The sequence below is a fragment of the Molossus molossus genome, unplaced genomic scaffold (genome assembly GCF_014108415.1).
Source record: "Molossus molossus isolate mMolMol1 unplaced genomic scaffold, mMolMol1.p scaffold_m16_p_21, whole genome shotgun sequence".
Lineage (NCBI taxonomy): Eukaryota > Metazoa > Chordata > Mammalia > Chiroptera > Molossidae > Molossus > Molossus molossus.
In genome coordinates, this window is record NW_023425357.1 from 33,407,371 (window position 1) to 33,420,318 (window position 12,948).

The 12,948-nt window shown below is 47.0% G+C and overlaps 1 protein-coding gene across 1 annotated transcript in view; it reads right to left on the minus strand.

Moving 5' to 3' along the window:
* ZFHX3 (zinc finger homeobox 3) overlaps positions 1 to 12,948 on the minus strand; it is a 183,743-nt gene that overhangs the window by 6,835 nt on the left and 163,960 nt on the right. The window contains exons 8-9 of the mRNA XM_036273950.1: positions 6,835 to 6,937; positions 197 to 5,647 (exon numbers count right to left, since the gene is read on the minus strand). Of these exons, the coding sequence (XP_036129843.1) occupies positions 197 to 5,647; positions 6,835 to 6,937 (5,554 nt within the window). The remainder of the gene's footprint in view (positions 1 to 196; positions 5,648 to 6,834; positions 6,938 to 12,948) is intronic.

Genomic DNA, 12,948 nt, shown 5'->3' on the forward strand with positions numbered 1-12,948 from the left:
CTGCACTGAGAAGCCAAAGAGAACTATGTACACCACGGGGCCAGCTCTAGGGATACTCAGTGGAAGGCACCTGAAATTTTATTAAAACTTCCTATCTGCCCAATACTCAGAGGATATGGGTGGTAGCCACAGAATAAAGTGCTCAACGGGCAGCTCTCTCTTTAACACGGATAGAATCACCTAGGGCACAACCCACCTGTGTTGGATGGAGTAAAGCCCGGCAAGGAGGGGCTGTTGAGGCCAGGGAGCAACACAGGAGGAATGCCCTGGAGTGCCGGATATGCTGTAGGAAGGTTAAGAGCCTGAAGAGGGGCGCTGTCAAACATCCCCTGCTGCTGAGCTGCCAGTCCAAGGACCTCATTGGCTTTTTTAATCCGGTCCAACTCTTGTTGAGCCATCAACTGACGTACAGTGGCTGGGTCAAAGTATTCTTTCTCTTTGTCCAACTGGCTTCCAATGGTGTCTTTAACTTTGGAGATATGCTGTTGGGAAAATATATGGTCACGTACAGACAGCCGAGCGCTGTACTTGATGCCACACAAAGTGCACTCTGTTTTGGGTCCCTCGTAACTTGTTTGGTTTATACCAAAATGCTTGGCCATGCTTAACTTAGACTTCTTTTCTTTTGCCCGGGCATTCTGGAACCAGACCTGAACAACTCTCTTTGGCAGTCCAATGTCATTGCCTAGGACCTCACACTCTAGCATGGTGGGTGTCCTGTAGTCATTAAAGCATGACTTGAGGACCTTCAGTTGCAGATTGGTCATTTGAGTGCGAAAACGTTTCTGCCCGGGCCGATCCCCACTGTCTCCCGATTTGCCTGCTGACCCACTTGCACCAGGACTTGGGGAGCAGGGGTCTGCAAGGCTTGAGGTTTCACTGTAGTCCACTGTACCTTCATTGTCATATTCCTTGCTGTAAAAGCTTGGGGCTGGGCTGACTAGACCTGATGACAACCGATCTTCATACTCGGACATTGCCATCATGGCTGCTTTGGTCAACCCGTCATTGGGCGCAGAAGAGGATTTGGTTTCAGTTGCTATTCCCGTGGCACTGTCATTATCTGCGTTGCCCTCGTCTCCAGTAGTGGTATCTGTGATTGCCGTGTTGACAGAGGAACAGTCATCGTTGTCCAGCTTGGTCTGGTCAAAGTTTAGATTAACTGCAGACATGGAGGGGCTTTCAAAATCTTCAATTCCTTCCACCTTGATGGAAGAAGGGCTAAGAAGAGTTCTGGGAGACAACTCCATGGTTTTACTCACAGGTGAGAGGGGAACACCTTGGCCATCATTACTGCTTGGGGGTAGGTGGGAAAAGCTAGTTCCATCAAAAATATCTCCTTTCATCTGGAGTCCTCCATCGCAGTCTAAGAGCATTGCAGACAGAGTTAGGTTGTAGCCAGCTCTCTTGGCTTCATGCCAATGACGGGACCGGATATGAGCTTCGAGGGCAGTCTTGGCTTTGAAGAGGGCTCTACAAAAAGGGCACCTCCTATGGGCCTGGGCTGGACCAACAGCCCGGAATTGTCCTTTCCTTTCCCGGGCGCGTGTGTTCTGAAACCAGACTTGTACCACACGTTTCTTCAAGCCTACCTCATGCGCAATGTGATCCAACATCTTTCGAGTTGGATTGGAGTCCAACAGATACTTTTGGTAGAGAATTTCTAGCTGTTCTGGTGTAATAGTTGTCCTCAAGCGCTTGTCCCTCTGAGGTTCTTCTCCTCCTGTCCCGCTGTCGTTTTCGCCAGGGCTTGCACTAGCCTTTTCCTCCAGCTTCCTCTTTAGAGTGTTCATTGTGGAGGTTGGGGTTGAAGGAGAAGTGGCTGAGCTTGCTGGAATCTGAGGTATGGCCCCAGAGAGCAGCTGGCTCGCCAGGAGAGGGTTGCTCGGGTCAAATAGCATGAAAGGCATATCCAGTGACCTGTCTAAAAACTGAGGGTGGATGAACTGGTTCTGTGCACTCAGGAAGTGAAGCTGCTGATGCTCTTGCCAGTGCTCAAACGATGGAAATGCCAACTTACACTGGTCACACTGGTAGGGAATTAGCTGAGGAGGTAGGTTTGCCAACTGTTGAGGAGTTGATGTGTGGAGGGGCTTGAGAGGCAGGTGTGACAGCTGAGAAGGACTGGGGCTCGACTGGGGTAAGGGGCACTGTGGGGGTGGCGCTTGTGGAGGAGGCTGTGGTAATGAAGGGGGAGAACTCAGCTGTGGGAGCTTTTGCTGGGCTGCACTGGTCTTTTGCTCGGGCTGATCTTGCTGCTGTAGTTCTGCCTTTGGTTGTCCTTGCTTTTCTTGGGTTTGGTTTGGCTGTGCACTGGGAGGTTCAGCCTGCTTTGGTTTCTCATCACTCGCCTCTGTTTTTGAACTGAAGGTGGCCAATTCATCAGCCTCTGCTGTAAGTTGCAAGAAAGCGGAGGAAGCTGTATTGGCTGATGGTGCTGGGGTGCTATAAGCCTGTGAGGGCATCGGGGTGCTGCAGGAGGAGCTGGTGGGAGTCAGGATTTCCATGGCATCCATGGAATCCTCATTTTGGCTGTCATCCTGCCCTTCCTCATCCTCATCTTTGTAACACAGCTTCTTCTGGTGCTTGATGAGATCAAAGATACGCTGAAACACCAGGCTACATTTTTTGCACTGGTAGTTCAAGTTGCTTGTTCGAATATACCTATCATTCGTAAGCTCACGCCGCTCTCCATCTTTTCCCTCTCCCTGATTCTCATAATTTTTCCTGGCCTTCTGTCGGGCATTTTGAAACCACACCACTATGACTCTGGTTGGAAGGTTCAGTAAATTAGAGAGTTGTTCAAACTCATCGTCCTTTGGGTAAGCATTGGCATCAAAGAAGTCCTGTAGGACCCTCAGCTGGTAGTCAGTAAACCGTGTTCTTGAAGACCTCTTGCTTCCCCAGTATTCTTGCTTCTGAGGTTCTGGCGAAGGGGGCCGGGAGTCAATCTTGAGCTCCTCCAGGCTGGTGATAGGAGGATTGCTGAAGTTGTAGGGAGAGTCCTTATTACGCTGCCGCTCTTTGAAGAGAGTGTTTCTGAACCAGTGCTTGATCACTTTCTGGGGCAACCCAGACTTGTCAGCCATCTCTTTGATCTGCTCTTCACTGGGGGAATTGTTAATATCAAAATACTGCCTCAGTACTCGGAGCTGGTCATCTGTGATCCGGGTTCGAGGCCTCTTGTTCTGCTGCTGGAGCAGACTTGGATTGAGCTGATGCTGGTACAGCTGGGCCAGGTCCGCAGGCAGAGGCTCCACAGGTCCAAGCTGAGGGGGAAGCTGGGCCGGCAAGGTCTGCAGTGGCATTGTCTGCATCATCAGTGGCGAGAAGATGGGCAGCTCCATGGGCATGGAGAGCTGGGTGAGTGGAACGGATGGCTGGGCCGGTGCAATTGTAGGTGAAGTGATGGGTGGTGCTGACACAGGGATGGCTGGTGTGGAAGCAGGCTGAGGTGGTGCTGCAGGAAGTGGGGGTGGAGGGGGGGGAGGGGGAGGTGGTGGTGGCTCTGGGGTTTGGGGCCTCAAGGGGTATAGTTTATCATAGTGTTCTCTGTACTGTTTGGCAAACCTCTCCAGCTGTTTAAAGGGAAAGTAATTTTGATGAACATGCTCTTGATGACTCTTTAAAATCAGGATGTTGGAAAATAACTTGCCACAGGAGTCACACTCGAGCTTTTCCAGATTCTCCCCCTGCTCAGTCTTCCCATTCTTTTTCTGTACCTTCTGCTTGTTCTCATTGTACTGAATGACCAGCTCAAAGCCAAAGTTCTCCAGCAAGGCCTTGGTGGCGTTCCCTCTGGCATCTGAGGCGATGCGTGGAGGAAGCATGGAAGGCTCAGAACTACTCCCTGGTGCCAGCTCTTTCTTCTCTTTGGCCTTCAAGGCATCTGGCAGAGACTCCTTTGATCCTACATTGCCTTCTCCTTCAGCACCATCCCTCTCTCTCTGGCTTTCTTTTTCCTTTTCTTTAATGACCAGTTTGTTTTTCTTTTCAGGGTGCTGGCTTGGCTGTAGGAGGGCAGAGTGACTCTGGGACAGAGAAAGCTGGCTTTGCTGCTGCTGCTGCTGCTGCTGCAGGATCTGCTGGTGGCTCTGCTGTGGGATCTGAACCTGAGCCTTCAGATCTTCCAGCAGGCCTGGGCCTGTCCCAGTCAGCGTCAGTGCCCCACTGGTCACTGGCAAGCTCACCTCAGGGTTGAGCTGGAACTCAGCACTGGGGATATAGAAGGGGAAGAGGAGATGCTGCTGCTGCTGCAGCTGTAGCAGGGTCTCAGTGGTCATGGGGAAGTGAGGAAGAAGGGTGGGGTTAAACAGCTGAGACTGGATCAGGGCAGCCTGCTGCTGCAGCTCCTGTTGCAAATGAGCTTGCACTTGAGCTTGGGCCTGGGCCAGTGTCTGTGCTTGTTGCTGCTGCTGCTGCTGTTGCTGTTGCTGCTGCTGCTGCTGCCTTGATGCAATCATATCTGCCAGTTTCTTCCGATTGGCCTCCTTGGGCTCTGAAGGGGAAGTGATGTTGGCACTGATGGGATTCCCCAGGGGCGGCATCCCTACACTTTCAGTGGGCACTTGACTCAGTAAGCTGGAGCTCGGAGCAACGCCAGCACTGCTTGGATTGGTGGAGGTAAAGGTATTACTGCCACTGGTGCTCACAGGACTTGGGGTAGAGGAGCTCAGGGAGACACTGCTGCTGTTCCCATTCCCATTGCTGCTGCCACTTGCAGCCTCCAGCTTGGCTGCCCGGGCCTTGGTTTGATGCAACACAGACCTCATGTGGATCTCCAAAGTGGAACTCTGGCTGTAGGCCACGTTACAGGTGTTACACTTAAAAGGTTTGTTGTCTGGGCTGCTGGTGGGTTCTGGTTGACCAGTTGCAGATTCTTGAAGGGCTCGCTTTAACTTATGTAGGTGGGAGACAGAATTATAGTGCACTAGCAGGATGTTCTTTTGAGTGAAAGATTCCTTGCAGACGGTACACTTGTAAGGGCGAGAAGGGTCTAGAAATTTCTCCATGGTGAAGTTGGGGCCTTTTCTGAAAGGCAGAGCTCTCTTTGGTTCTGAGCCTGAGTCTTCTTGTACTGACCCAGAGTCACTGCCTGTTGGGCTCTGTTTCTCTTCCAAGTCACTCTCTTCCTCCTTGTCTTCCTCGACAATTATGGTGTGGTCCTCAGCCAGGGTGGGGTCTCCCATTGCCAGGAGGTCCCCATTGGCCAGGAGGCCACCGTAAAGCTGCTGGATGTCAGCCTCACTCAACTCCAAGTGGCTTGTCTCAAGGTGTTTTTTCAGAGCCTGGAAAGTTCGGAAACTGCGCTGACAAAGACAGCACATGGTGGCGGCTCTGATCACATGGTACTGAGAATGCAGCTGCAGCTTTTCAATGGTCTTGAAAGCCAGGCTGCACTGGTTACAGCGGTACTTATACACATGGCGATCTGACACGGGCAGCTGAGGCCTCTTGGTGTGAACCTCACTGAAGTGAGTCTGAAGAGCCGCAGAAGTTTTGAAAACCTGGTTGCACCCTTTCTTCCAGCACAGGAAGCCCGAGTCTTCTCTCATAGAGCCTGGGTCAGCAGAAGAGGGTTTCAATTCTCCACTGTGCTCTGTGCTCCCGGAGGGCAAGATGTTCTTTCCAGGATCCTCTGAGGTTTCTGTAAAAAAAACATCAAGCCCAATGATAAAGAGGGCTTTGTTTCAAGGATGGCACTGAGAACTGTCTACCTAGTAAGGCTTCACAAGCACAGAATCTGATGATGAGGAAAATACCCAAGCTGAACACAGAAACTCCACACAGCCTCCTGCTTTCTTTCCCTCTCCAATAGAGCACATATTATGAGCAGGTACACATGAACAGAGAGGACTGAAAAGAAATTCAAAAAGTTTTAACTCCTAATAAGCCTGTTTCATATCACAGATCTATCTTTTAAACAATATGTAATTGCTTGACTCAGAATCCTCAACTTCTCAAGAACTGGTTTGAAGGTTATTGATTTTAGAGTGGGTTCACCTCTTACAAGGATCGGTATTGTAGAATATGTGAATTAATGTCCTGAGTTATGGGGAATTACCAAAACTGTCATCCATTATAATTTAAGAAATTTTGGAATATTTTTTAGTCATTTTGACTGTCCTCTATTTAATAAGCAATGAACATTCAAGTAGACAATTATTAAAATATAGTAAATTTTTTCCTACAACGAGATTATCACACCCATTAAATATTATGACCTTTTTTCAGGTCAGCTGTCCACAGTCTAATATGCAGACAGGAGGTGAACAATGTAGGAAATCCTCATAAATGGAGGTCTAATGATCCATGGAGGTAGGAACCACCATGAGGCACCACCACCATCCCTGTCTATGACAATGCTCTTTCCAAATGTACCTCCTATGCTACATCCTGAGGCAATCCCAGAAGACTCAGAGAACTTAGTGTGGAGGCAGCTCCTAGAAAGAGAACTCACCCAGCGCCCTGACATCACCATTGTGCTCTACAAGTCCCTAATAATTAAGTCCTCAGAGATGGAATGTTTAACAGCTTAAGATGGCAAGTTTAGGGTCTATTGATTGAGTCTCTGGTTATTCACTCCCTAAGGAGACATGTGTCCACCCAAATCCCACTGGTTCTCACCTGATTTTCTCTCACTTTAAAGCACATGAATAGTATACAAATACATGCCAAGAACCAGAGTATAAAGTAGTTAACAACAGTGCCCCTCATCTTTTGATCAGTTACAGTCAACTTAGGAGTACTATAAAGCACCCTTGCTCTGTGAAAATTCTGGCCCAACATTTCATTTTGTTCCCATTTGTAGGGGTCAAGAACAATGACACTAACCAGGCTGCTTTCCTGCCTCCTCGACACTGGCATTCCCGTCTCGATCTGGAGCAGCTGCTGGGAGAAACATGCTGCTGGGCATCACCATCTCAGGGGTGGTCACCTGAGGAGCAAGAGTCAGAGAAATGAAGAGAGTTAAATGGAGAGAAAGAGACACAAAATAGGGAAATGTGTAAAAATGATTTAATAAGCAAAATTAGCCTTCACCAGTGTAAAGCTGGAGGTGTCACTTTTCATAGCTCACTGAAGATTCATGTTTATTAGACAAAGCTCACATCAGTCAAAAGTGTTTCTACGGTTACATTCTGGACATAATTAGCAGTGCACACTTGAAGAATAATCTTATTATTAATATTTTTCCTTTATGCAGAATTTTGACTTTGATCACTGACAATGTTTTGTCATGGGCTGTGAAACTTCTTGTGCAACCAATTAGGTAGATAAGTTGAAAGGCCCACCTTAAGCTGCTGAAAACATAATAAGGGCCCTAATTAAATCATACCTAGTAAAGCACACTGTAATCTTGAAGCAGGGAGCATTGTAGTACTGTTTTCAAAATGTATTCAGGCAAGAAGAGGAGGGGAATAAGAGCAAAGGAAAGGCTAAGAAGAAGAGAAGAGAACAAAGGAAGGCTAAGGACACGCAGATACATTGGCAGATTTTCTAGGAAACAACATTTTGTAACCCTTTACAAGCTGAGATCAAGTGCAAATGAGTATTTCCTATGACTCACTTAAGTCAGAATTCCTTCTGGAGTCTTTGCCCAAGGTACACAGCATCAGAGGGAACGTCTGGCCAGTGTCCCAGCTGTAGCTACAGAGGGGGCCCCACACAGCATTCTGTAACAGGGTGGCCCCCACTCTAACCATGGCCATTGCTTCCCACTACAGCAATTCCAGAATTAGCCTGGATCAAACAAGCTATAATTTTAGGTTATATCCTCAGACAGTTCTCCAGGCTACCCTGCCATCTGGTCAGAAGCTTGCCCAAACAATTTATCAATTACCCCATGTTAATGTGATAAGCAGCCTTCAATATCCAATGTAAGGATGAAAGGTTCTTTGTTTAAAAAGAAACACTATCCCTTTGCCTGCTATAGGGTGGGAAGGTAGTTGGTGATGATATTCCTAAATTAATTAGAAATCCTCTCCTGTGTGATGACAGCCTGAGAAATGAACTGACCTCAAGGTTATAGAAACAGAAACTACAGTCACCACTAACCCTTCTACATGGTGCCTAGGCCCACTTGGGGGCATTATTTGCCTACCAACAACACAGATATCATAATATCTTCACTTGCCATGGTTGGGACCACTAGATTACTGTTCAAAATTGAATATTTTAAGTAAATTACTATTTCTAATAGTAGCAAGATCTTGGCCTTGCTCAAAATAGCTACTGGACATGTTAGCAGAATCATCAGTGATGGGCTCAACTGCTATAGGAAATCCAGACAACTGTCCACATTAACACCGAAAAGGTAACACCCCAACACATTTATGGATATTAGAATAATTCCAGCAACCCAGTTGCCAATAGGTGCAAAACTTAAGCAACAAGCACTATGGAGAGGGTTCTGAGAAACCCCGTGTTTACAAAGAGCAGGTGCATGGCAGGTGAGCGCGTGACAGAATCCCTGCTCTCACAGACACCTGCACCTTCACAAAGCTCGTCGGCAGCTGGCTAAGGCTAGCTGTTGATAAATCGTTAAGAATGGAGCGGAGATTGCCAAACTCATTCCATCTATTTTCCTTTTAATAGAAAGCATTTCTGACCAGTGTGGTTGGGGAGTCCAGCGGGAGTCCAAGAAGTGAAAGGTCGCCGATTAATTCATAGTCCTCAGCTGAGGGGGGAAGGGAAAGGAAAAAAGACTCCTCTCCATCTCCTGTCTCGGTGGTAGCTGCAGGATCAGTCCTTTCCTGGGATCTTTCGGAATTATGAAAAATGAATCATGAGAAATTAAAAAAAAAAGGCCCTACAGAGTAAAAAAGAATAAAATTATCTAACACCTCAGCTGCACATCATTATAGAAAACTGGGGTTTTTTATACGCATTACAGTAAGGCAGACATCCCCTCTAACAGACTCAGTACGAAGGATCAGTAATTGTTTTCATACACTTTAATTAGAAAAACTCAGATGGCTATGAATAATAATGGAAAAGAGAGACTTTTGCACTTGAAAGGTTGAAGTCAATCAAGTGTGAATGACGGCAAAAAAGAAAAAAAAAAAAAAGACACCAATTCATCAGCCCTCTGTTGTCTCGCCGCGACTTTAATCATAATTCCTGATTGGGATTCAAGAAGGCAGTAAGCAGCGGTTCTTTGTCTGCCTTCACCTTCCATCAATTAACTCTCCCCGAAATATAATCATCAACCTCACATGCTCCTCTGCATCTTAATCTAGGCCTCCAAACCTGTAAGTCTTGCCCCATATGTGTTTAAGTAATTACTTTTATCTACCTGAATCTTCTCATCTATAGCATATCCAAACTGTCCCTGAGGAGGAAAAAAAGCCTTGGTATATAAAATTTTAACAAGCAAGAAATTCTCAGGAGGCAAAAAGGAATAGCCCTAAAGGGAATCCTAAGGACCTAGAAGTTCTGGTGGGGTCTCTGCACATGTGTCTAAAGAGAGAGGTTGAGAATGGAAGTCTCCTTGCTGCACAGGCTCCCAAAGCTTTCCACCCCGAGTCTGCATGCTTTTCATAAAGCCATTAATTTAGTCCTGCCAACAGCTCACTGAGGAGTTCTGCTCACTGAAGAAAAGGAGAGTTGGCCAAAGGCAGAGTTCCTTCAACACTCTCCCTTGTTTTCCAGTCATATCTGGCTACTCAAACTGTGTGCAAAGTTCAGACTATCCCAGCCACAGTCTCTGATGGAGAGCTGGAAGTCAGCTGGAAAGGCAATCATTTGACAGCTGAGCACAGTCCGGTCAAGACCTTCCCTTTCGCTAGGAGCACTGCAGCATGTAGGTTTCTGAGAGGACAAAGCCTGGCTACAGTATAACCAAAGCCATCCCAGATGTGCCCAGACCTGAGGCCCCCAACTAACTGAACTGCACTACCAGCTCCCCTGCACAGACAACACGTGTGTGCACACATGTACACACTCTGTTCTTCTTTCCTGTCTCTCTCTGCCCACTCTCCTACTCCATCCACAGACTTAAAGCCAAACACAAAGTTTTGGGTTTGGCCAGATAACAGTACACAATAAGTCTAAACACCTACACTTTTTATACTGACTTTACCATCCATGTAGATTGGTTTTTCTAATAAACTGTATACTGATAAATGTATGTTCAATTATGTCCCCATATTCTACTCATTAATGTATAGAGGGGAGTAAGACTATTAAAGCAGACTTTAAACCAAAAGTAAAACATAGTTTTTCTGGTAAGAAAATTCAGTTGATCAGACCCATTACTTTCTCAGAATCTGGGTCACTCAGATTCGTCTTGGCCATACAAAGGGCAGTTCCATGGTGATCTTATTAACCTATTAAGAGAGGTGATCTGAAATTATTCTAATACCCCTAAAGATGCAGGTAGAAAAAGGTAATTACTTAAACACATATGGGGCAAGACTTACAAGTCTGGAGGCCCAGATACCACATGTGTTCCTCCCACCCTTGTGAGCAAAGTCAACTACATTCCTTCCAGAGTATGCAGAGTAGATGAGAACACAGGATAAAAGCATCAACTGAGCTGGGGTGCTGAAAATTTGAAAACAGTGTTAATCTTCCTGACAAGTAAACAGGTCTCATGTGTAATGAGAAATGTGGAGTTCTGCTCTGATGCTGAAATTCTTCCAGTTTAAGCAACTCTCATATATAACAATAAAAATAGAGGAGTTCCGCCCTGGCTGGTTTGGCTCAGTGGTTAGAGTGTTGGCCTGCAGTCCCGAGAGACCCGGGTTCGGTTCCCGCTAAGGGCATGTACCTCAGTTGCAGTTTGTCCCCGGCCCTGGTTGGGTCGTGCAGGTGGCAGCCACTCGATGTGTCCCTTTCACGTCGATGTTTCTCTCTCTCTTCCTCTCTCTCCCTCCCACTCTATCTGAACAAAAAAATGGAAAAATGTCCTCGGGTGAGGATAAAAAAAAAAATAGAGGAGTTCCACATTGACATTAAAAGTCTTCAAGCTTAAGCAATGCCAAAGCAACTGAGTTGTTGAAAAGAAGGTCCTCATGTGACTCTGTCCATCCATCCCTTCATTTGACCATCATTCACTAAACACTGTACAGGGTCCCTGTGCCACCTGCTTGTGATATAGAGCAAGACAAGGTCCCTGTGCCCAAAGCTTACAATGCAGAATAATTAACCTTTTAGAGATCACACACTCCTTAGCAAATTTGATCAAAGTTGTAAACTCCTAGAAAAACACTTTCACACATAAACTATTGCAGATAATTTCAGGAAATCATAGGCTCCTTAGATGGAAATCCACGGACTCAAGTTACTTGCTCTTGAATACTAGCAGAGGTGACATGGGTTCGTAAATACCAAGTTCCTCCTTCCTGTTCAGTTCACCATTATATTTATGATTATGCTTTAATGCCTTTCAAATTTTTATGAGATCAGTGTACCCTAAAGCCCCAAGGACACACCTTATAAAACTCAGAGGCTTAGATATGGGTCTGGTCCCCATTATGACGTTTGGAAGAGGCCACCAGTGTTCCTTCTTTTGTGGTAGAAGAAGCTGGAATTTTAAGGAGCCCTCCACACTCTCCTTGCTTTCTCTGGGTCATGGATGGGAGCAACCAAATATAACACTCTGAGCAGCCATGGGGGGTACCTTGCTAAGTTCTTATGGAACCATTCATGCAACTTCACCTCTCAAAGCCACTGTGTGAGGTTAGATCAGTGCAACCAAGTTCCACATGCTGAAAAGCAAAGATATTTTCTTAGAAAAAGTATTGAACCTGGTTTCTCTGAGACACATTCCTACAGCCTGGCACTGCTCACTGAAGTGGGGCTTCTTTCTGAAAGGCTCATTTTTCTAAGTGAAAGTATAGACTTGCCAAAACCTAGACTCCCGAAGAAGCCTCAAATCCTTCACTTTTCAGTGAAAATCAATAGAACAAAGAACCTCAGACAGAGGAGAAAAAAAGGAAAAGCCTCGGACCCAGGCCTTCCTGACACAGACCTGGCCAGTCTCTGTTGAATAAGGTGCTGGTTCTATTAGAAGAATTTGGGCATGAAGTTAAAACCCACCTGCTTCCAGAGCCGAGCATTCTAGCTAGTGGCGTCTCTGAAGCCTACTGCTCCAGTGACAGGCCAGCTGCTCACTTCCTCTCCTGCACCGAGGTGGCCTCAGGCCTGCGGGCTTGTCTCCGCGCTGATGCAGCCAGCACACCCGGTACCTCTTGCCAGCAGAGCGTCAGAGGCTTTCTCCTTCCTTTACTACCGTCCCAACGTGCCAGGCTGGGCCCTGGACCACGGAGTCTAGAGGGCCTAGTTTCTCTCTGCCTTGTTTCCTTTCTAAAATGTCTTCTATGTGGCTGTCTGTCCCTTCATTTTAAAGCATAAAACCCATAAGGAAAGTGTAGGGCCATGTTAGCTTTCACGTGGGCCAGAATCGAACGTGGCCATGAACCAGATTTTTAAAGCTAAGAATGAGAAAGACTGAAAATGGAGGTGAACAGGGAAACAGGAAACATGTGAACGGCTGGGAGAGGGGTGGGAGAGGAGCTGAGAAGGAGAACGAGCCAGAGAGAAGCGCTCCCCCAGACTCGGAGAGGCGGCAGTGGCCGCGCACCAAGGTCACTTCTCATTTAGACCATCTAATTGGCAAACAGGCTCCAAATGGCTATCATCTCACAGGGCTGGGAATTAATGAAGCCCGATTATTTTCATTACCATCCTCTGAGATGGAGGCAAAGTCAGAGAGCTGGCACCCAGGTGGGAGCGACGGCCCCAGGGCCAGTGGCCACCCAGTATCCCCAGTGGGGTGCTGGGGGCCAGACGGCCGGCCTTCCCCAGAGACTCGTAGAGGCACAGGCACACAACAAGCCCAGAGAAACACAGATCCTGACTGAAAAAAATCAAGGAAAAAACAATTGCTCCCACAAGAGAGAAAGCGAGAACTACAGGCAGTGAAGGACCAGGAGCACAGAAAGG